The 23,704-nt window shown below is 39.0% G+C and overlaps 1 protein-coding gene across 4 annotated transcripts in view; it reads left to right on the forward strand.

Moving 5' to 3' along the window:
- Positions 1-23,704, forward strand: part of LOC122799893 (E3 ubiquitin-protein ligase RNF14-like) — an 826,975-nt gene that overhangs the window by 514,785 nt on the left and 288,486 nt on the right. For all 4 annotated transcript variants that reach the window (XM_044069268.1, XM_044069270.1, XM_044069269.1 and 1 more), the window contains one exon: positions 418-649. In XM_044069268.1, coding sequence (XP_043925203.1) covers positions 418-649 — 232 coding nt within the window. The remainder of the gene's footprint in view (positions 1-417; positions 650-23,704) is intronic.

The raw sequence follows: 23,704 nt of genomic DNA on the forward strand, positions 1-23,704 counted from the left end.
TTGTAATGATCACTAGTAAGGACAAAGTATATGAGTAGGTGTTTTTTTAATTAAATTTACATAACAAGCAGAAATTCATAATAGCGGTAGGGCTATCCACACGGTGGTATGAACATTGGTGCTAGATGATTGTCACTGTTGACATGACACCCCAACCCTATGTGCAAAAGTGGGAAAAGGAGGTTGTGGATGGATAGATTAGTATTTCAAGTAGGCTAATTTAGGGAACAAAGGACAAACATAGTACCTATTACTGTTAACTAGACCTCTAATGGAGAAGACACTGACTGTGCAGGATAAACAGTAATGTGGCCTCCACGACTGAATAAAAAATGGTATGTTTTTTGTAGAGAAACACAACAATGTGGACTGATAATACTTATACTTATATTTTTTAATGTTTGTTTTGCTATGCAGGTAAAACAGTTGGTTGGAGAAGAGGCATTTTCCCGTTATGACCGTCTCTTGCTTCAGAATGGTCTGAGTCTAATGACAGATATTGCGTACTGTCCACGATTAAGCTGTCAAACTGCAGTGCTGAAAGAGCCAGACAGTGAAATGGCTGTCTGCAGTAACTGTTTGTTTGCCTTTTGTACCAAGTGTAATCTGTCGTACCATGGAATTGCTCCATGTTATGATAAACTAGTTGGTAAGTACAATCTTAAGTAATGTTGTTTGCATATACTGACACATGGCTTATTTGATATGGGAGAAGTAACTTCAGATTCTGTGCATTGTGAACCCTATCAACATTTATGAGACTGACAAATCCGAGAACTAAAGAAGACATTATTATGCAGTATTTCTGGAATCCAAAAGTTAAAGGTCCTTCATAAACATGGGGAATTTATGTGTTGTTTTTCCCTTATTTGCTTACAGGATATGCTTACAGCTCTGTAGAAGCATATGTATTAGTAATCAGTTTATCACATATGCTACATTATTGATATGCTGTTCATAGGTGTTTACTAGGCTAATGACCACAAGTGCCTTTTTAAGCCTAGCCATGCATTACTAATCTCTGACAAGTTCTGCTACCCTTCATAAATGTAAGCAGGGGTTTGGAAGATGAGACATTTACAAGCAGGGGCTTGGGAGATGAACAGTTTACAGGTTGCCTGTGTCCATCAGAGATATAGATGCCAAGGCAGGGTTAAAATATCCTGTTCCCCATCCAGTTGTCCAAGTTACAGTTGAATTGGGTTAGGGAGGAACTCTGCTTCACATGGATGGGTAGCCTGTTCTAGAGACGGGGTAGTCTCTAGGATACATACCTGTGTCTCCAACAGGTCCTATTTATATCACAGGCAAGGTTTAAGTCTTTAGAATGGGTAGTTCTGGTGCTGTTTGTTTTGTGGATATGCAGGAAGTATATCAGAGAGGGTCTGACAATACCCTGAATGCCAGGCATAGAACTCCCCTCAACAAGCTGTGGGAGATAGAAAACAGGGATAGTGCGATGAGGTGGTCTGCATAAGACATTTTACTTACACCCTGTATTCTTTTAGTGAGGAACCTCTGTGGATGTGCCATTTGTTGGATATGCCTGATTAGGTACATACCAAACAGGGTATTGTACTCAATGATAGGTCTGATAAATGCTGAATACAGTGGAACAATGACTTCCTTGGACCTAGATGCCATACCTTTGTTTATAAGTTGTGCAACATAGAATGATTTCCTCACTACTGTAGACATGTGATGGTCAAAGCCTAGATTACTGTCTATGTTTGTTCCCAAGTCCCTGACTACTGGGTCAACACTAAGGGGTGAGTTGTCAGTATGATAGTTATCAGGGGTGGATGACTTCCTGAAGAATACTATTATGCATTTCTTGGCATTTAGTTTTAGTCCATGGCTCTGACACCAGTTGTTTGTCAGTGTCAACCCTTCCTGGAGAACATGTGAGTCAGTGTGGGATTCAGTGACAGCTCCTAATTTGCAATCATTTGCCTTTTTAGTCAGCCAGAGAAAACTAATATTGACCTTGACTTGCGAGAAGTAAATGCCAAATTGGAGCGGTCCAAGGACTGATCCCTGAGGGACTCCACTTATGATTGGCCTCTTTGAGGAGGTGGATTCCCTAATTTTAACTTCCAGGGTCCTGTCTGTGAGCCATTTAGCTGTCCAGTGGGTGACATACAGGTTTGTACCTAACCTCTTGAGTTTGTCAGTGGTGCCCGAGTGGGATATTATGTCAAATGCCTTGGCCAGGTCAAGGTAGGAATCATTTTGCCTCATCCTTCTCAAGTCCACCAGGTTGAGTAGGCATGACTTGCCCTTGATGTAACCAAACTGGGTTAGGTCCAGTGTCTGAATATTTACTATATCATTATCGATCATTTCCATAATAATTCTTTCCATGGCATGGCTGTTGTGCTATTACATTATTGTTTTTTTGCATAAACATGTTCTTACACAAGATTGTCTTGTTTCATTTCCTGCTCACATTCTCTCCTCACCAGCCCTTTGTTGGTCTTTTCCAGGGAGTGCCCTCCTAAATTGCCCAGGAGGCAAATTAATTCAGTCACTTTTGAACTTGCATTATTGAGGCTGTTACCCATGCTGATTATGCTGTGGCATTTTGGTACCTTAGTGCGACTTATTCAGCTCTGTTTGTTTGATCTTATTTACTCAACAACTATTCATTTGCTACTTATTATAGTTTATATATTTTAACAATGATTGCCCCTTTTCTGCGATGGAGTGGCCACAGAGTGATAGTAAATAAGTAATTGGCGTGAAAGAACAGATCCCACATGAGGAGTGAAAGGGGACTTCATGTCTGTAGAAAATTATTTTTAATGATTTTACATTTTCACAAACTTCCATTCTCTGTTTGAGTACATATTCAAAGTGCTTATACATACTATAGGTGATAGGATTCATGCTGACATGTACAAACTGTTGTGTTTAGAACCAGTTCATTTCAAGATACCATAATAAAACTCTGTGGGAGTGATATCTACTTAATTTCAGCACTAATTTAAATTAGTTTCAGCATCAAATTTGCTTGCAAGTATGGCAATGCCCTAAAATATTTTAGTGCTATGGAACACAGGGTGATTGGTGCATGCTCTGGTTTAGAAATGCAGAAATTGAACTTCTCACCTCAGACTACAATATTTACCCTGTGGGCGTTTAGAGTTTGACTTGGCTCAGATTTAACACCAGATGTTTTACTATTATGGATTATCCCACAGCCCTTGTATAATTTTATTTATTTATTTATTGATATTTGTTTACTGAGAAAGTCTAACTGGGTCACAAGAGCCCATTTTCAGTGGAGACCCAGGGAGAAAATATCCATATAACAGAGAAAATATTTTTTTCAAAGATATTGCATAAAAACAGTTGAAAATTATACATTTCAAAAATAATCAACACTATTGTATATGCTAGCGATATACCTAAAATATGTTACATTGAGCAATGAGAAAAATCAGAGTAAAACACTGCATACAATTCTGAAGGATGTCCTTTTGGCAATTCACAGAGGTAATGAGTAAAATTCATGTGTTTAGTTTAATTGTAACTGTAAAGTGGAGAGAGATTAGGATAGAGTAATAAAAATTGGGAGGAGGTGATATGAATAGGTTATGTAAAGTGGTAGAGAGGGTAGGATAGCCAGGTGAAGATGAGAAAGTGATGATGGGTAGAGAATCTGTACAGAGTGGGTAGGAGAAAAGTAGACGAAATTGATGTTCATCTGGGGGTATAGCATGAGTAGACCTATGAGTTTGACAGGTGGTCTTTCAGAAGATGCTTGAAGGAAGGATAGCTAAGTTACATTTCTAATAGCCTGTGGAATAGAATTCCATTTTTGGCAACAGAGCAGCAGTAAAGGTGGTTTCCAATTGCTTTTTGAGGGTTATAGGTGTTGATAAGTTGTTTATCATTCGAATGAAGGGGTCTGGCTGAGTGATAGGAAGGAAGAATAGAATTTAGTGCAGGACAGGCATGGGGTTTATAAATGATGTTGTGGGTAGTAAAAGTCTATGGAGTGGGGTAGTTCAAGCCACTTCATACTTTTAAGAGCTTTGCAGTGATGTCTATAGTATTGTTTATTGACAGCAAATTTAGCGACTTTGTTGTAGCATATTTCAAGTTTATTTTAAGACACCCGGAAGTTGGCAGGGATAGGAGCACTATATAAGAGTGAAGGAAGGAGGTAAGTTGTTGCTAGGGTGGTTTTAGCAGAGTTAGTAAGAAAGCTTTTACAGCTATAAAGCATGCCAAGTTTCTAGTGAGTTTTGTTTACATTTTTTGAATGTGGAGTTTAAATCTGAGGTTGTCATCAGTTGTCATACCAAGCTGTTTTATATGGGATACAATTTCTATCTCTGTATTGTTAAGTGAAGAGATTTTGAAGTGGAATGTGTCCTTCACACGTGTTTTGGGGAAGAATAGGAATCATTTTGTTTTTTGGGGCTGAGTAATGGTTGGGCATTGTGAAGCCAGTTTTCAACAGAGGTAAAGGCTTCTTGTGTGATTTCAAGATGATGTGCCAGAGTGTCAGATGAGCATGTTTGTGTTGAATCATTAGCATACTGTATAAGTGACACATACCTAGAAGAGGTGTAAAGGCCATTAATGCAAATGTTACAGAGAAGTAGACCAAGAACTGAGCCTTGGGGTACATTAGGGGTAATGGGGAGGTTAGGAGAGAAAGTATGTTGTCATCTAACAATTTACCGTCTGTCAGACAGGTAGGTTTTAAATCACTAGAGTGAACGAGGAGATAGGCCAAGATGGTGCAGTTGGTGAAGGAGTTTTCTATGTGAGACGGTATCAAAGGCTTTGGACAGATCCAGAAATATGGAAGAGATAAGTTTGCTAGAGTCCCTTTTCTTGTTTATATTATCTGAACAGGATAATAGTGCAGTAGTTGTACTATGGCCATATTGTGTTAAGAGCTTTTCTGAGAGGAAATGGTGAAAAAGTTGAGTGTGGATGCACTTTTGTAGGAGTTTTGATAGAGGGGAGAGAATTGCAATGTGACAAACATTAGAGATTTCTATAGAGTTTCCTCCCTTGTGCAGTGAGATGACATGTGATCTTTTCCAAATAGCTGGAACATAAGAGTCATGCATGGATCTATTGATTAAGATAGCTACTGGGTAAGATATGGCTTCTGGCGCCATTTTGAGGTATTCAGGTGGGAGGTTTTTGGCAAATGTGGAGCAAGGTTTAAATTTAAGTGGCAGTCTTTAATAGCAGGTAGAGTAAACTCTCAGTTAACCAGAACTCAAGCAACCTGCAGTCTCAAGCAACTGGCAAACAAATTTGAAGAAATACAGTACAATCTTCATGTGTTGCACTTTCTGCCCCCCCCTCCCCTTGCAAAAACATACCTTAAGTTTTTAGAGATTTAGAGTTTTAAAAAAAGGAAGATTGGAATAAATTCTCTCTCTCTCCAACCTGAGAACAAGTCAAACCAAACAAATAGTATAGGGTACAATATTAGTCAGGCCTATTTTTAATAGTAACTCTCAAGCAACCAGAAACTACAGATGTCCTCCTATTTTCATGTTGCAGTATTCATTACAGTTGGCAGGTTGCTGCTTGCAGTGCTGCCATCTTTGCTCCCGGAGGGTATGTGTGACGTCCCTTGTCAGGGCCATAAACTGACGTAGGGTATAAAAGTGACGTCTGCACATACCCTCTTCAGAATTTTTTTGCCGCAGTGAACGTCCGACTCCTGTTTGTCAGTTCTGAAAGCAGATTGCATTTTCAGACGACCGGTTAAAGTTACCGCTCCAGACCAGACGACCGCTTCATCAACCGATACAGATAAGTGCCCTGGTGTTTTTTTTCTTTGCCTTTTGATTACTGTTAGGACATACATGTCAACTAGAAAGGGGAAGTGTGCTTGTGGGAGACAAATTCCTCACAAGAACACGCACAAAAATGCATATTTTGCTTAGGCGAGGCCCATGACCATATGCCCTGCCCCTTTTGCAAATCTTTCATCCCAAAAACACTTTGCAGCCATCTGGCCATGTTAAAATTGCATTTGGAAAATCAGAGATTACAACGTCTTGTGCTTGGTATGGTAGGGGGAGTAGGCCTGTCCGCCAAGCCGCCGAGGAAGAAGGCAGAGAAAATCAGGCCGAAATCCCACGCTGTGCCTCAGGCGTCTGAGCAGATTCTTGAGGCTAATGAAAGCCCGGGATCTTCTCAGACCTCTGTTTCCAAACAAGACCTGGGAACCTCAATGGAAGCTGGGATGGTGGAAACTTTAGGTACATCCACTGAGGCTATTCAGCCATCAAATCCTGATGGCAGAGGGGAACCACGACTCATTCAGTTGGAGGGCCCTGCTCCAACACTTCCACCCAAACATATGTCAGCTCTGATTCTCTCTCCACCGGCTACCCCTTTGAAGAGAAAACAAAAAGTAAAGTATCCTGAGCCTCAACTGATTACTGGATGGGAAGTATATTCACAAAGTCTCTTTAAGGCATTTCAGGCCTTGCAGATACATCAATTACCACCTGAACCCTCTCCTCAACCTCCTTTAGAGGTATCAGAGGAAGACTGCTCCTATTCAGAGGAATCTATTACTTCTGAATTACAGACAGACTCCCCCAAGGATTTCATTACCCCAGAGGAGGAGGACTCCATTACTCCTGAGTCCCCAGGGGAAAAATTCACCTTTGGAGACACAATGTCCTTCATGAGGGAACATTTTAAGTGGCAGGCATGAGAAGTATCTGACACCAAGAAAAGGTGCTTTGACCTATTACAAATGGAGCAACCATTTCCTTCTGCTGTGCCCCCTTGCTACCTGCTTTCCAGGATGCATTCTTGGCTGCTTCTCAGTCCCCAGAGTCACAACCACATTTCTATAAGGTCCCTCAGGAAACCCAGTTCCTTTTTAAAAATCCTCCAGCAGACCCAGCAATTATTGCAGTCTCTGCTGACAAAACATCATGACAATTGCCTTCTGCTGCTCTCTACCCCATGGATAAAGACAGCAAATCCATGGACACACTAAGGAAGAAAGTGTATACCTCCTCTACTCTGGCTATAAGTGCTCTCAACTACCAAACACATATGGCTAGGTATATCCTGGATACCATCACCAAAGCTTGTACCCTCCTCTCAGAGGCTTCTGACTCTCCCATTAAAGCCTAAATCAACACCCTTCTTTCCACAGCATCCCAAGTGACTAGGCACTCCATCAAGTGCCGTTATGATGCTGTGGAGGCCTCATCAAAATCTGCTGCATCAGGATCAGTTTGAGGTGATATTCCTGAGTGAGGCTACAACCTCTCCATATGGATGTAAAAACAAAATTGCTTGATGCATCTCTGGGCAATAAGGCCCTGTTTGGCCAAGCCTCAGCAGAGTTTACGTCTAGGTTCTCATAGGGGACACGGCCTGAATGACAGTGTCCCACTGAAACCTGTTTTAAAATCTAGAAGGGTCAATAAATGTAGGAAAGGTTTATAGTATTAATAGTTGAAATACGTTATATGTTATATATGCCTTTGCATTTTACAGTTTATGGAAATTTACATTATCTGTAGTTTAAATAATAGTGTAAATTTATAATTATGTATGTTGCATCTATATAGGCATATACAATTCTATTTTATTAATATATACATATAAGTTATTTATTTTATTTTATTTGTTAAATACTTTAAATTTATGGTTTTTATATTAATATGTATATACATATATAGAATATGTTGCAAGGATATTTATTTGAAGCCTGATATCATGTCGTTTAGCTTAAATGAATTTGTATATATAGTTTTAGATCATGAATTAGCTTGCTTTGTCTTTAAATTGTAATTGACATTTGATTAGTCAGCTTCTGAATGGTCGCTTGAAAATTTTGGAAATTTTAAAATGTTATTTAAAGACCATTATCAGCTGTTACTTTTTGGTCTGATGAAGCAATACTAAGTTATTGTGAAAGCGCTTATCGGTGGAAAACCTTGGAATAAAATTTAACTACTGTTTTTACTTTACTGAATACATTATTGGAGCATGTTTCCTTCATCTGGGATTACCTTAACCATTATGCCACCCCCCCCCCCAAGTTAGATTCAAAAGCTTCCATAAATATTTCAGTAATTTATCCTTGATCCACTGCATAAAGTGATGGAACACTTACTACGACCCAGATGACCCCTGCTGGACCAATGGCCCAGTTGCCCTGACTATAACTCAGATATCCAGAGTTTGACTATTGGCACAGGATCAGAAGGAGCTGGTTGGATGGCATTGAAGGAGTGACTTTTTACCCAGTGACCCACATCAGTAAGGAAGTGGGATTTTTGTCTATGATCTGACATGTCTTTGGTGGTGGAGACTGTGTCGTAAGTTTGCAGATAGACATTAGAATTTCAGTATTGAAGGGGGGATGGAGCTAACTGATGTTTTGTGCTGTAATGTACATGATGCCAGTGGATCCACTTAGTTTGGGTGTTCAAAAATCACCTTATATGCAGGACAGCATATATGATGCTGCCAGCTGAAAGCCACATCCCCTTCTCAAGCCACCATTGCTGTGGTCACAGCCTCATGGGATAGTATCAAGGGCACTGAAGGCAAAATGGAACAATAGGAGCAGATTCAAAGTAGGTCATGGTCAACTGGGGACACACAAAGTGGGGCAAAAACCTTTTAAAAAGAATAGTAATTTGTTTATAAACAATGGGAGCAGATTCAGAATAGTTCACGGTCAATTAGGAGGCACACAAAGGAGGCCAAAAAAATCAGTAATTTTATTATAATGTTTAATCTTCGTTTTATGCAGTTGAAAAAATGTTCTGAAGCACCCATTAGACTGTACACTGTCACCATGTGCTTATTATCAGAAATGCCAGTTATCAGGAACAAAAATATTTAATGTTCTCAATATATGTTCATGGTATGAGTTTGTCCATTCTTCTCAAATGAGCCCTGTTCATAGCTAAAATAAATAATTTAATTAACCTCATTTGTTTTTTTCTTGATGTTCTGTATCAAGAAGGATAACATAAGGAGAAGAACTATACTCATTTAAGTGCGCCCGAGTGTCTGGTCATGTCTTTGTTGTGCTCAGTAACAGTTTATACTGGTGCTTGGGCTTGTTTATATAGCAACCCAGCATTGCCAAATTGCTAAATTACAGTTTTAGAGCACCACAGTCATAGATTCAGCATTGCCCAATTCATTGCTCACTCCAAGCGTATTGCTTTTTAGTTCTTGGGTGTGATTAAAATATTTAAAGCTACTTCTACATTTTGTGCACTTGCTTTAGAGTGCCCGATAAATTTTGCTTCATTTGGAATTCCCATTAAAGTATTACATTTGCTTCAAAATACCATTAATATCTGCACCCTCCTTTAGCTATCCTTCACCATTATTACATGTGTCAGTGTCCACAAGATTATTAGAAAACAATACTTTTCTAGTTTTTCTTTCTTTCTTTTGAGGGTATCCATCATCCAGTGCTCACTAGGACTTTAATATCTTCTTGTATTAGAAGTATATCATCTTGAGCTACAGCATCCCAATAAACAAATCATATTTATTGTCCTGAGAAAGAGACAGAACTTTTCTCCCTTGTTGCTACTAGAATGGCATCTTGAGTGGAAATCTTGAGAACTACATGATGGAAAACTATAGTGAAAAAGAGTATTATTATTATTATTATTAGTAGTAGTAGTAATAATACTAGTAGCAGTACTATCAGAATGATTGATTAGATGTTTAGCTTAAAGAGATCAGTTTCATGAAACTCATCATAAACTTATTTTAGGCCATTGTTAGGTTGGCCCTCTATCTTTTATTTGAGAGCTGCACAGAACTGGGTATTGCTCAGTTTCTGGTCATTAACAGTAACCCCATTTTCAGGGTTACCTGCATTACATTCAAACCAGGGTTTGCCTTTATTCCTTCTGCAGCTCTTTGTCCTAGCTGTTGTTCTCTTAATTTTTTGTGCTGGATAGCCAAGACTGGCAAACATGTACTGCATATTGTTTAACTCACTTTCATATACATTAGCTTCAGTGCACAGTCTAGAAAATCTTAAGCCCTGTCCACTCATTACGTTTTCAAAAATATGCCTTGGGTGCATGCTGTCATACATTAGCATATTATTTCTCCAGCAACTTTTTCTATACACTCTGGTTTGTAATTTGCCACTCTAGTTTGTATTTGAGTAATAACCAGTTTAAGAGAATAATTCTATACTATAATAGTGATATTGATGCCATCTCCCAAGTAATAAAAAGGAATTGGAAGATTTTACATACAGATGATAAACTGAAGGCATTAGTAGATCCCCACCCCAGGTTTGCTTATACTAATAGCCAGAATCTGAAACAAATTTTATGTAAAAGTATACATCCTAATGAGTCTAATGCACACAAGAAGAAGGAGTTGGGAACTTCTAGATGTAGAAAATGCAAGGTATGTCAATATGTCAAAGAAAATAACATTTTTGTTCATCCTGTGTCAGGTAGGAGGTATATACCCAGACTACATTCAAGTTGTAGAACTAAAAATGTGGTGTATTTAGCTGAGTGCACATCATGCCAAGCATTCTATGTTGGAAAAAACAATAGAATGTTAAAATAACATATATTACAACATATGACTGACATCAGATTATGTTTGAAAAGCAATGCTTTCTATCAATATGTAAAAATAAATAAAGAGCATAAATTTCAGTTTATGTTGATGTACATTCAACAAGAGAGTATGAGGGGAGGTGACACTGTTCATACGAATTAACTGAGTTAAGTTGGATAGCTGAATTACAAGCTAAGCATACACCTGGGTTAAATGGTTGTATGCCTTTAAAACCCCTATTGAAGGGGTGGAAGTTCTGCTATTGATTCTGATTGGTTGTCATTTGTTTAACTATGGCTGATTTTAAATGTGTTTTAGATCTGATGAAGAGCTAATGCTCAAAAGCGCTTATCTGTGTTTTAAATAAAAGTTATACCCGGTCTGGTGGCTCCAGTGGATTTTCTTCATAGCAATCTATAAGACTGGCAACAAGCACATTTGTTTATTGTATTATTATTTATTTATTTAACATTTGTTTGCCGGGTAGTCCAACTGAGCAACAAGTGTCCATTTTCAGCAGAGTTCTGTGGAGAAAAAAAACATAAGTTTACAGAGAGAAGAAAATGTTACAAAAGAGACATTACAGAGTAGTAGTATATAGATTGTAGACTTTACAGCAGTTCGTACACAATAAAAGGATATTACCCCTTTTGGTTGAAAATACAAGTGTACAAACTATACAATGAGAGTAGATAAGAACCTGGTAGAGCATTCCAAGATATTTCACAATTGAATAAGAGTATATAAATGTTTACGTTTTCATATATACATTCAAGCAAATATACATGTAAGAGCATATATATGTATATATATATATATATATATGTATATCTATATGTATATGTACATATATATATATATATATATATATATATATATACACACACACACACACACACACACACACACACACACACACACACACACACACACACACACGTACATACACTCATCATTAAATGCATCATTAAATACATGCCCCTACTATTCACAACAAGCCAACCAACAGCCACAAACAATTACATATGTATATAAACTGTGTAAGTAATTGTATCACATTTTATCACTTCAGAAGCATCCAATATATATAGGTTATTGCTCACACATGGAAAGGTATAGTTAGAGCGTGTTGTTTGTGTTGTCCAGGACAGATGAGGTGTAGAAATAGTGAGTGGATGAGGCTTCAGGGGGTCGATTACAGTTGATAGTTGCATAGATGGTTGGTGAAGAGCTATGCTTTAAGTAGGTTTTTGAAGGAGGGTTTGGAGTTTTGTAGTCTGAGGTCAGGGGGAAGGGTGTTCCATATTTTTGCTATTTCATGGGCAAATAGTGATTTCCTGGCATTGTTTTTGCATGTGATGGTTTCGATTAAGGTTTTGTTGGAGGACCGAAGTTGTCCATTTGAATTGTAGATGTTCAGCATGCCAGTCAGGTCAGGGTTTTTCTCAGGATAGTACAGAATTGGATGAGCTAGGCTGAGTTGATGGTACCTTAATAGGTTTGGAAATTCAAGCCAGTGCAAGGCTTGTAAGGAGAGGCAGTGGTGGGATCATGATTTGCAATTGGTAGTGAATCTAATGATTTTGTTGTAACAGATGGAAAGTTTATTAAGGTCAATTTTGTAAAGATTAGTTAGAATTGGAGATGGGTGGGACTTGAAACACAGGATAATTTTAATACTGCATTTGTAACATTTTATAGTTCTAGTAGGGGTATAGTGGATATACTTTTTAAGAATTGGATGGTGAAGGCCAATAACAGGGACATTAGAGAATCTGTGGGTGAGAGACCCATTATTGTTTATAGAAAGAGTAAATGCTTAAAAACTATCTTAGAAACAACTTCAAAGGGACCACTTAATAGTAGTCTGAATAAGTGTGGTACTTGTACCTACTGTCCTTATATTAAGGAGGGTTCCAGCTTTAATGTGAATAATATAAATATAAAGTTAAATAAGAGGTGTTCTTGTACTACTGAAAAAGTAGTTTACTCTGCCTTTTGTTCAAAATGCCCCTGTTTTTACACTGGAAAGACAGAGAGGAAATTGAAGAACCATATATATGAACATCTGAGAATCATAAAGAATAAAAAGTATACAAATGCGTTAGCAAAGCATTGTACAGAATTCACAGACCACACTTTTAAGTTTGCTATTATTGAAGCTCTTGATCTTGATAAAAGGGGTGGCCCCTGGTCACTAATTCTCAAAAAACATGAAGCACTTTGGCAACTCAGGACAAACGCCACATAGTGGCTGGGTCTCAATGACTCATTCTCTTTGTCATGTTTTCTAAAACTGAAAGCTTTAGATAGATGAGGGTTTATCACTATGATGTAGATGAAATACATGAATGTTATTTATGTATTTATATATTCATTTTATGTTGAAAAAATTCTTTGAATTTTAAGGCTTTTATGTTATTCTTTTTAAACACTAAGTGTTATTTATTTGGAGTAATGGAAATGTAAAATATTTTATAACCTATGTTCGTAATTTCACATTTTTATATATTGGATGCTTCTGAAGTTAATAAATGTGATACAATTACTTACACAGTTTATATACATATGTAATTGTTTGTGGCTGTTGGTTGGCTTGTGAATAGTAGGGGCATGTATTTAATGATGCATTTAATGATGAGTGTATAAAAGTGATCTAACTGCTGGATATGGTATTCTGAAGAAGTCTCTGAATTAGCAGAGATGAAAGCGCTTAATTTTAATGATTTGTTACTTTATTTTAAAACGTGAAGGAGAATAAAACATTTTTATTGTTTTTGATTAAAACAGCATATTATTGTGTTCCCTTGCTCTGCTTGTGCTTTCAAGTGTGCATTAGAATTGGGGATGCATAAAGTAGAGTAGATAGGTAGGTCCTGGCTATTGCAATTCGAGATTCGATGCATAGATAACTTTTACAGTGATAGAACCTAGCTGTTTGTGGACTTTAGTGATGGTTGTTGATATGTGCTTTGTGAATTTGAGTTGCTGGTCAATGGTAACTCCTAGGAGTTTAGCCTCGGTGACAGGGGTAGTACAGGTTTTGTTGGCGGAGAGTGTAGAGAAGGTAAGGTTGCTCGTTTTAGTAGAGTGGGATAGCATTCGTTTTGTTTTCTTGGGATTTAGTATGAGTTGTGAGTTAAACTAGCTCTCTATTTCAGAGAAAGCTTCTTGGACTTTTTGTTGGAGAAGTTGGGTGTTGGGTGCAGAGCATATGAGAGTTGTGTCGTCAGCATATTAGACTATGTCAGCTTTAGAGTTGGTTTGTGAAGATATTAAAAAGAAGGGGTCCTAGGCTTGATCCTTGTGGCATGCCTAAGGAGGTTGGGAGTGGGAGGGATAGAGAGTTTTGCCATTTGACGGATTGTTGACGGTTATCTAAATAGCTATTAAACCAGAGTAGAGTGAGTCTGTTAAGGTCAGATAGACAAGTCAGTAGTTTATTATGTGAGACTGTGTCGAATGCCTTGTATAAATCTAGGAAGGTAGTTGAGACCAATTTACCTAGATTCCTGTGGGAGGTTATAGTATTGGTGAATTTGACTAGGGTAGTGGTGGTGCTGTGGGATGGGCGAAGTCCGTGTTGGGTTGAGGAGAGAAGGTTGTTGGTGAGGAGATAGGAGAAGAACTGGTGATGAATAGATCTTTCTAGGATCTTAGAAAGGGGTGAGAGATTTGCAGTTGGTCAATAGTTGGAAAGGTCTAGGGGAGGGGCTACCTTTGTGCAGTCATATGATATATGAGGTTTTTCACAGGGATGGAATGGTGTGTTCGGTGAGGGATCTATTTATTAAAAGTGAAATTGGATAGGCTATAGCTGTGGATGCAATTTGGAGGTATTTGGCAGAAGGTTATTGGCTGCTAGGGTTGTTGGTTTGAGTTTGGCTAGGAGTTTTTGGATAGTAGAGGCAGGAACAGACTTAAGTGTGAAAGGTATGGTATTGATTTGAGCCTGAGGTGGTTGTTGGGTGTTGGAGGAAGTGATGTTGGTTAAAAGTTTGAGTACTGAGGAGGTGAAACAGTTATTAAAGCTGGAGGCTATGTCCAGGTCTGTACCTGTTATATTGGTGGCGGGAGTGTTGGTTCTTCCAGGTTGTAGGATGTTATTTTTTGCTGCCCAGAATTTTTGCGGTTTGGTACTGTACTTGTTTTGTTGAGTGATATAGTAATTTTGTTTATCGAGCCTAACCTGATTTTTTGCTTTGTTCTGGAGCTCATGAAAGGTTTGCCTAGCTGCGGGTGATCTGGTGTGGCTCCAGGTTTTCCAGGCTTTATCCCTGGCTCTAAATAGGGCTTTTGTAGTTTTCTGGATCCAAGGGGTGGGGTTGCTATGTATTTTGATTGTTTTTAAGGGGACATGTTGGTTGAGGATATTTAGGAATGTGGAGGTGAAGTAATCAACTGCTTTGTCTAATGAAAAGGTTTTGATGGAAGACCAGTTGCAATGTTGCAAGGCTCTTATGAAGTGGTCTCTAGGAAAATTTTTGTTAGAGCAGGTTTGTAGCAGGGAGGGAGACTTAATTATTTTAAGTTTGTGCCTGATGATAAAAGTGGGGCTGTGGTCGCTCAGGGAGTTTGGTAGGGTGCCACATTGATGGTCAGCATTTGGTGGATTTGTGAGGATCGAATCACGTATAGATTCTCTTTTTGTGGCCTTATCAATGTGTGTGGGAGTATCTATAATTTGGGTGAAGTCATATAGGCTAATGTGGTGGGTGGGAGAGTGGATGGAGTTCCAGTCAATGTTTAGGTCACCTAGCATGATAGTTTCTTGAGGAAGGGAGTATGAGGCCCAGTGAAGTATGGATTCTAGGGTGGTTAGGTTGTCACGTGGGGGTATATAGATGCCCAGTAGGTTTAGGTGCTTATGTTGGTTAATGGAGAGTTTTGCAAATAGAGTCTCTGCATTGTTGAAATTGGGGGAATCCTTTTGGAGGAGTTGGAGTTGTAGGTTGGTTCTGTGAAGTAGAGCTAAGCCTCCACCTCTTTTATGTAGAATTACAGTTCAGTGTGGAGTGTTTTACAGACTTTGTGTAGAAACCAGAATGTGTGCGCCTGGGGGAGGGGGATTCAAATATCTGAGGGTTGAATGTGATTGAGTCAGCTAATGTTGACTCAGAAACAGACTGCGAGGGTGGTGGGGATATATCGCATACCAAAAAAATTATGTAACTGTCTCACTTATAAACACGTTTGGATATTGAGATTGAATAAGACTGTTCTTTGCTGAGATTATGCATTCCCTCTAATACCTGTATGCACCTTTTGCTTGCATGCCAAATAGGTTGTCAGTGTTAATTTATTTATTTTTCTATTTGTATTGTCATGGTGCTCTTTTTTCCACTTTTCTCTTTATAAATACATAATTTAGTAAAGTAATGGTATTTTTTTTCTTTTTGTCCTCTTTACCGCCACTGCTTGCCAGCCATCATGCCCTTCTTTGGTTACTTGACCATTTATTTCCCAGTCAGAAAGCAAGGGATGTCCAAGAGAGACCATCATTCAGACTGTCACCAGAGGCCTTTTGGATTTTTTCTATATGTGTAATGAGCTGCAGTGAAGGTTATTCCCTATTTCCACAAAGAGTATTTCCTCTCAGGCAGCCCTTCACCACCCCTTGAAGTGCAAGGGTTGGTTTTCCTTATCACCACCAAGGAAATCAGATGACCGCAGTGGGCCCTGAGTGTATGCTGACATCTCACTCCATCTTTCCCCCGAGAGAAGCAGCTGAGCCACACTCCTTTATTCCTGTCCTCCCTTTCCCTCTCTGCATCCTCAGGTGCCGATGCCAGTAAATGCATTCTTTTCAGCTGGGTTGTAGTCAGGGCTCTAGCTCTCTGTGCTATGTGGCCAGGCAAAGTACTGGTACTATTTGATGTCACAGCTGTTGCGTGTTACTGCTTGTAAGTTAAGAACTTAAATATAGAGTCCTAGTGACTTTTGTCTGATTTATTACCATTAAGTCACATTTTATGATTCAGCTACCCTTTCAGTCCTTTCTTTTATGCTTTTTTTCTCTTGCAGGAGGTTAAGTTATGCTTGAAGGCTTAACCATACACCCTATGTCTGGAAGTAGTTCCCAACACCTTAAATGTGTCCTTATTGGCAGATCTTTCAGATGAAATATGTATGGAACAAGTTTGTCCTGCACAGTCCTTGACAGACCTAGTCTGCAATTTTCTGTCTGGCACTTACCACAGTCCTTGTATTTTTGATCCTCTCTGTTCTATATCAGTGTTTTCCATCTTTCAACATGTAAATAGTTTAATGAGATTTTGGTGGGGAGGACTTTCCACCTATCATCACCATTGACTATATCGCTGTACGATATTTACACATTGTCTGAAGATTGACCACCATTGTATGTTTATCTATGAATGTCAAAGATAATGAAAGGATTTCAGTTTAAGCATATCCCTAAAGAACTACAAGATATCATTGGCTTGCACGACAAAGTCCTTTCAGTGGGGGATGAAAAGCTATTTAGACAAAAACAGTTTCTAAACTATTCTTTTTCTAAGGAATTCAGGTTAGTTTCAGTACAGCATTACTTTTAAGCACATATGTTACTGAGTATTTGAGGCAGTCATTGAAGCAAGTTCATTATTGGCAAGGCAGTCATATCCATGACATTACCAGACTCTTCTATGGCCCATACTGGACAGTCTCTTGTTTTCTAACCACATTAGAAGGTGAGATTTCAAAGATAAGTTCTGAGTCTGTAATTCTGGCAGTTGACTGGATTACTGTGATTAATCCTGCTCAGGACAGGGTGGGTGTTAAAACTAATAAGTAGTATAAAGGTGCTGATGTCTTACAGGAACTTTGTGGTATTAATTTAGTGGACCTTTGGAAAGTTCTCCAAAACAGTAACAGAGAGTAAATATTGCAGTGTTCATCCCAGGCTAGTCTTTGTTTCTTTCTCATTTCTGAGTCTTTATTTTGTTGAGTAATGACAGTTAAAACATATCCATTTAGACTCACTTACCACACTCCATGTCCATTGTATTAGAATTTTCCTGTCTAGCTACTGTCAATAGAGTCATCCTAGATAGTTTTTCTGTTTACTTTGCAGCAGAACTTCCTAAACAGATTAAGTGTCAAAATCATGGCTTTATATCGTAATAATAACAAAGACACCAGTCCAGAGATAAGGTAGTGGTCTCTTAAGGCCTCTTTCACTTAAAATACCAAAAAAGTGCTTCAACAATTATCTGAAACTTCCATAATGAGACCAAATTACTACTTGCAAATATACAAGAACTGCATGAAACTTAAGAGTTAAAGTTCTACACTAGATATTTAAAAGGAATGTATATCTCTACATGTAAACACAGTGTAATACTGAAATTCCATTTATATTAAATGTAAAATGTTGTGTAGAGATCTTGGTGAAATCACCTTTTCAAAATATTTCCTAAATTAACAGATCGCACATATAAGACCCATATATTCCCCTTTAAATCTGCAGATTTACTTACCTAAGTTAGTCAACTAAAATTATTGTCTGGCATACTGATGTGATAAAGTGCTTTGTTGACTCTTTTTCACTGATGAAACAGCTTCTTTAAACTCCTAACAAAATTAAAGATGTGAAAATATTTAAAACCTTCACACCCCCAGCTCTAATTGCCACATTGCAGAACTATATAGACAATAAGGGGAATGTCCTATTGCATATCTAGTCAGCATTTTTTAATGTATCTTTTATGAGCATTCATAGTGTCCATCATTTCTTGAAGCTTCCATTACAGTTAATAACAAACAAGGAAGCATCCTTGTCTTTCTTGTTTATACAATCCAATATCTCTTATAAATATTGAAGCTAAAATGATGGCAAAAAACAATGTTTAGAGAAAGTTTAAAGGAGATTGCTCAGTGCTGAAAAGCAGATGTTAAAAGATATAACACTTGTGATTAAGACAAAGCTGAGATCAAGCATTCAAACTGTCCCTGAGTAATGTTTACACTAGATGAAAAAAAAATTGTACCCTAGAAGTTATGAATTTTACATTCAGTTTACTAACTGGATAAAAAAGCAAACATTTTCTTCAAGTTTTTGGATGTTTACCTTAGAAAGGGCTGCCTTTGGGAAACCCTTTTTTTACAGTGCTTTTTACAGATAAATTTAAAATTTGGAGCATGTTGGGGCTGTTCACTTATTTTTGGTTTGCTTCTTAAACATGTAATAGGTAGATTTAAAAAAGGAAGCTGAAGAATAATCTAAATACTTGTTAAATGTGCCCATAGGTTCATAGGTGTGTAGTAGGCTGATGAACACAAGGGCCTTTTTAAGCCTAACCATGCATCCCAAATCTCTGACAGGTTCTGGTACTGTTGATAAGTGTAAGCAGGGGCTTGGGAGAGAAAACATTTACAAGCAGGGACCTGGGAGATGAAGCATTTACAGGCTACCTGTGTCCATTTGAGACACATGTTCCAAACTAGGGATACATTTCCTGTTCCCCATCCAGTTGTCTGAGTTATACTTGAATTGGTTTATGGAGGAACCCTGCTTCACATGGATCGGAAGCCTGTTCTAGAGAAGGGGTAGTCTCCGGGATACATACCTGTCTCTCCAGCAGATCCTGTTTATATCACAGTCAAGATTTAAGTCTTTAAAATGTGTAATTCTGGTGCTGTTTGTTTTGTGAACATGCAGGAAGTCCATCAGGGTGGGGTCTGACAACGCCTTATGTGCCAGGCATAGGTCTTCCCTCAACAGCATGTAGGAGACGGAATACAAGCATAGGGCCTTAAGACGGTCTGTATAGGATGTGTTACTTATGCTCTGTATTCTTTTAGTGAGGAACATCTGTGGATGTGCCTAGTTAGGTACATCCCAAAGAGGGCATTGTACTCAATGACAGGTTTGATGAATGCTGAATACAGTGGAGCAATGATCTCCCTGGACCTAGATGCCATACCTTTGTTTATACATTGCACAACATAGAATGATTTCCTCACTACTGTAGGCATATGATGATCAAAGGCTAGATTACTGTCTCTGTGTATCCCCAAATCTCTGACAACCATGTCAACATTTAGAGGTGATTTGTCAATATGATGGCTACCAGGAGTGGATGACTTTCCAAAGGATACTATTATGCATTTCTTGGCATTTAGTTTTAGTCCATGACTCTGCCACCAATTATTTGTCTGTGTTAGCCCTTCCTGGAAAATATTTGTGTTGGTCAGGGATTCTATGACTACTCCTAATTTATAATCATTTGCAAATTTAGTCAGCCAGAAGCCATTGACATTGGCCTTGACTTCAGAGAAGTAAATGCCAAAAATGAACGGTCCCAGGATTGATCACCGAGGGTCTCTGTTTGTGACTGGGCTTTTTGTAGAGCTGAATTCACTGGTTTTAACTTTCTGGGTCCTGTTTGAGAGCCAGTTGTTCAACAATGCCCAAGTGGGGTATTGTGCTAAATGCCTTGGCCAGGTCGAGGTAGGTGGTGTGAACCATTTTGCCATCATCCGTTGCTTTAGTTATCTTCTCAAAGAGGTCCACCAGGCTCAGTAGGCATGATCTATCCTTGATAAAACCAAATTAGGTTGAGTCCAGTGGCTGGAGGTTTTATATGTCATTATTGATCATTTCCATGATAAGTCTTTCCATGGTTTTGCATATGAGACTAGTGAGACTTATGGGTCCATAGTTTCTAGGGTTTTTAGATAGCCCACCTTTATGCAGAGGGATGACTGTTGCTGCTCTCCATTTGTGAGTTGTGAAGCCTGTTTACAGGCTAAAGTTGTATAGCAATTTCAGAGGGCTTGATAGATCATGTTTCATGCTATTTAGAAGGCATCCTGGGACATTGTTTGGGCCCATTGATGCAGTGTTCTTGGTCTTAGAGGGAGGATTGAGGACCTGTTCCCTAGTGATAGGAGGAGTTATATTTGATGGTATGGGAGGTTGAGGGGGAGAGATGAGTAAACAGAGCTGAATTTCTCGCCAGCAGATTTACTGTATTTTCTGACTCAGTATAGGTGGCTAAATTAACAATGAACTCTGCACACAATTGTGTATTGCCTTTGAGGTTGTGGACATAGCTAAAGAATTCCTTATGGTTGTCCTTGGCCTGGGATGCCAAATTTACCTCAAATTTGGTATTGGTAGATTTTATTGGTCCCCTGAGTCATTTGTTTAGTTTGTTGAGAGTTCACCTCCTAAGTTTTGCCATGATTTTCTTTCTGCTGTTATACAGTCTATTCGTGTTGTGATTTAACCAGGATGGCTTGTTTTTTGAGTTAGTTCTGTACTTCTTCCTGGTGGGTACAGCTGCCTCTATGCAGCTTTTAATATGCTTGTATAATGTTTCTGTGAACAGTTCTGCGTAGCAGCAGTGTTTGTCAGGGTTTATGGGTCTGAGATTTTGCCAGGTTATCACTTAATAGAAGGAAGTTAGCCTTAGAGTAGTTCCTGAACATTCCAGGAATAGCTGGGGTTCCGGGTTTTATTTTTACTTCAAAGGAGACCATTTTGTGGTCTGACTTTAACAGAAAAGACATTATACTATAGGGTGTGCAGCATTCTCTCATATTAATGAGGACCAGATCCAGTATGTTTGTACCTCTGGTTGGTGTATTGATAGTCTGGTTCAGGGAGTTTGTCTTTAGAAAATGCAGGAATCTATGTGCCCACACATTTGGTGTCATATTTGATTCCCATCTAATAGTGGGGTAATTAAAGTTGTCCATGAATGTGGTATTGGGTTGGATGGGAAGTGTTTCCAGTAAGATTAAATACATGTTATGGGTTTCCTAAGTCATAGAAGGGGACATGTAGCTTTCAAGAAAGTTGAATGAGATTTTGCCTATGGTGATTTGAATGTGGAGAAGCTGATGTGCACTGTCCTTTGTAACCTGCCTTGAGGTATATTTATTGTTGATGTAAATCAAGACACCTCCTCCTTCGGTCTCTGCCTGTATAGTAGCTGGTCTAAATGTGTGGAAGGCATTATAACCTTGCAGCACCAGTGTGCTCTCCATGGCATTAAACCATGTCTCATAGGTTCATAGAAGGTTACTAGGCTAAAGGCGTTTGGGCCTTTATAAGTCTAGCCATGTTATACCCTTGTTCCCTTATTGACCAAGTTGTATGGTCTATATTTGTAGCGCGAGTCTATGATCAGCACCGACTGCCCATATCCAAGAGGGACATAGGTGACACCCCTGGGGTAAATTAATGGTCTCCCATCCAGTTGCCTAAGTTACACTTAAATAGGGTCATTGAGGAGGATTGTTCCAGAGGTGTGGGAATATCTTAGAGACATATCTCTCTCTCTACTTCTAAGTTGATAAGGCAAGCCACTACACAATCCAGCATTACAGTTATTGGAGACACCGTTGTGAGACATCATCAGCATTCTCTAGCATGAGGAGAGCTTGCAGGGAGTGGTGTTTCTTGTTTAGACTCCTAGAATTGAGAGTAACACCTTTATTTTTTCTTGGTTTTGATTTGCTATGTCAGAAGTACTTTCAATTTGGCATTGACTAAAAAAGGCACTATGGTGGAAGATAATGTTTTAGCTAATATTCAGAACCTAGAGGGGAGAGGTGCAGACTGTCCCTTGCAAATTACTGTGGTCTGTTTACCATCTCCTTCCATGCTGATAGATATTGCACCCCCTTAGAATGACACCAGAAACAGCCAATTATTACAGTCAGTCATTTTCTGTCCATATTATGGCATTTTCCTTGGAGAATGTAAAATGCTGCTCAATGCTAGGTTCATACCAACCCGGGGACACACATTCCGAGAGCTCCATGATGTCTCTCTTCATATAGTCTAGGGAGGTACATCTTAGTTCATTTGCACCCATATGGACTATGACTTAGTCATAGTAGTACTTCTGGTCTAATGAACTTGAATGTGTAATCTGGTGGATCCTGGCCTCTGAAAAGCAACTAACAGTGACTTTCTCCTTACTGAGCCTGGTGAGAGGGACATCAGTATGCCTCACAATTGGGTCTCCATAACCAGAATATTGGATTTTGTAGTGGCTTGCCTTGTGGGCTTAGAATTAGAGGCTCCATGAGATGTGACTGTATGTGTTGATGTGGGTGTTGTTTTGAAAGAATGAATTTGGGGCTGATGAGGGTATTTGTTATGTGTAGGAAGGTTGCATTTAAGTGCCTCAGCATATGTGGGTCTGTGGGTCTGATTTGACGTATGTGTGATGGTTGCAGCATGTGTACAACTGACAATCTGATTGACATTAGGATTGCTTTTATGTGAGAGTTTTGCCTCCAGTGGCATTGTGTAAATACATAGGATCATAGGAAATTACTAGGCTAATGGCCCTGGGGCCCTTACAAGTCTAGACTGGAGTTTATCCCCAAAAAAGAAACTTCAGTCAGCACCTGTTGCCCCTGTCAGTGAGGGACACAGGTGGAACCCCTGGGACAAATTTGTCGTTTCCCATCCACTCATCAAGGTTGCGCTTGAAGAGGGTCAGCGACTTACTTTGTTTGACAAGTATGGGGAGTCTATTCCAGCGATGGGGCAGCCTCTGGGAGACAAACCTGTCTCTCCAGCAGGTTTTGTTAATGTCGCATATTAGATTTAGGCCTTTTGATTGGGTACTGTGCGAGGAGGTAGACGTACGGATATGGAGCATCTGTACTAGAGCAGGGTCTGAGATTGGCTTGTAGGTGAGACACAGATCACCTCTGAGCAATCTGTATGATACAGAGTAGAGTGATAGTGATTTGACCCTGTTCACATACACCAGGTATTGGAGGCCATGTATTCTCTTTGTGAGGTATTTCTGTGGCCTTTCCAGTTGGTGCAGGTGTTTGGAGAGGTACATACCAAACTGGGTGTTGTACTCAATTATTGGCCTAATCGGGGAGGAGTACAGAGAGGTAATAACCTCATTTATTTTCCTGGATGCAATCCCTTTACTTATGAGATGAACCAAGTAAAAGGCTTTTCTAACCACTGCCGCACATGATGGTCGAATGTGAGATTGTTGTCAACCTGTGTACCCAGGTCTCTCACCACAGGTTGTGTGCTTAGGGAGTTGCCATTGATGTGGTAATTAGTAGGGGCTGTGTTTTTGCTGAATGGTATGATAATACATTTTTTTGTGTTTAACTTAAGGCCATAACTTTG

This window comes from Protopterus annectens, chromosome 4.part0, assembly GCF_019279795.1.
Source record: "Protopterus annectens isolate FY-2018-M chromosome 4.part0, PAN1.0, whole genome shotgun sequence".
Lineage (NCBI taxonomy): Eukaryota > Metazoa > Chordata > Ceratodontiformes > Protopteridae > Protopterus > Protopterus annectens.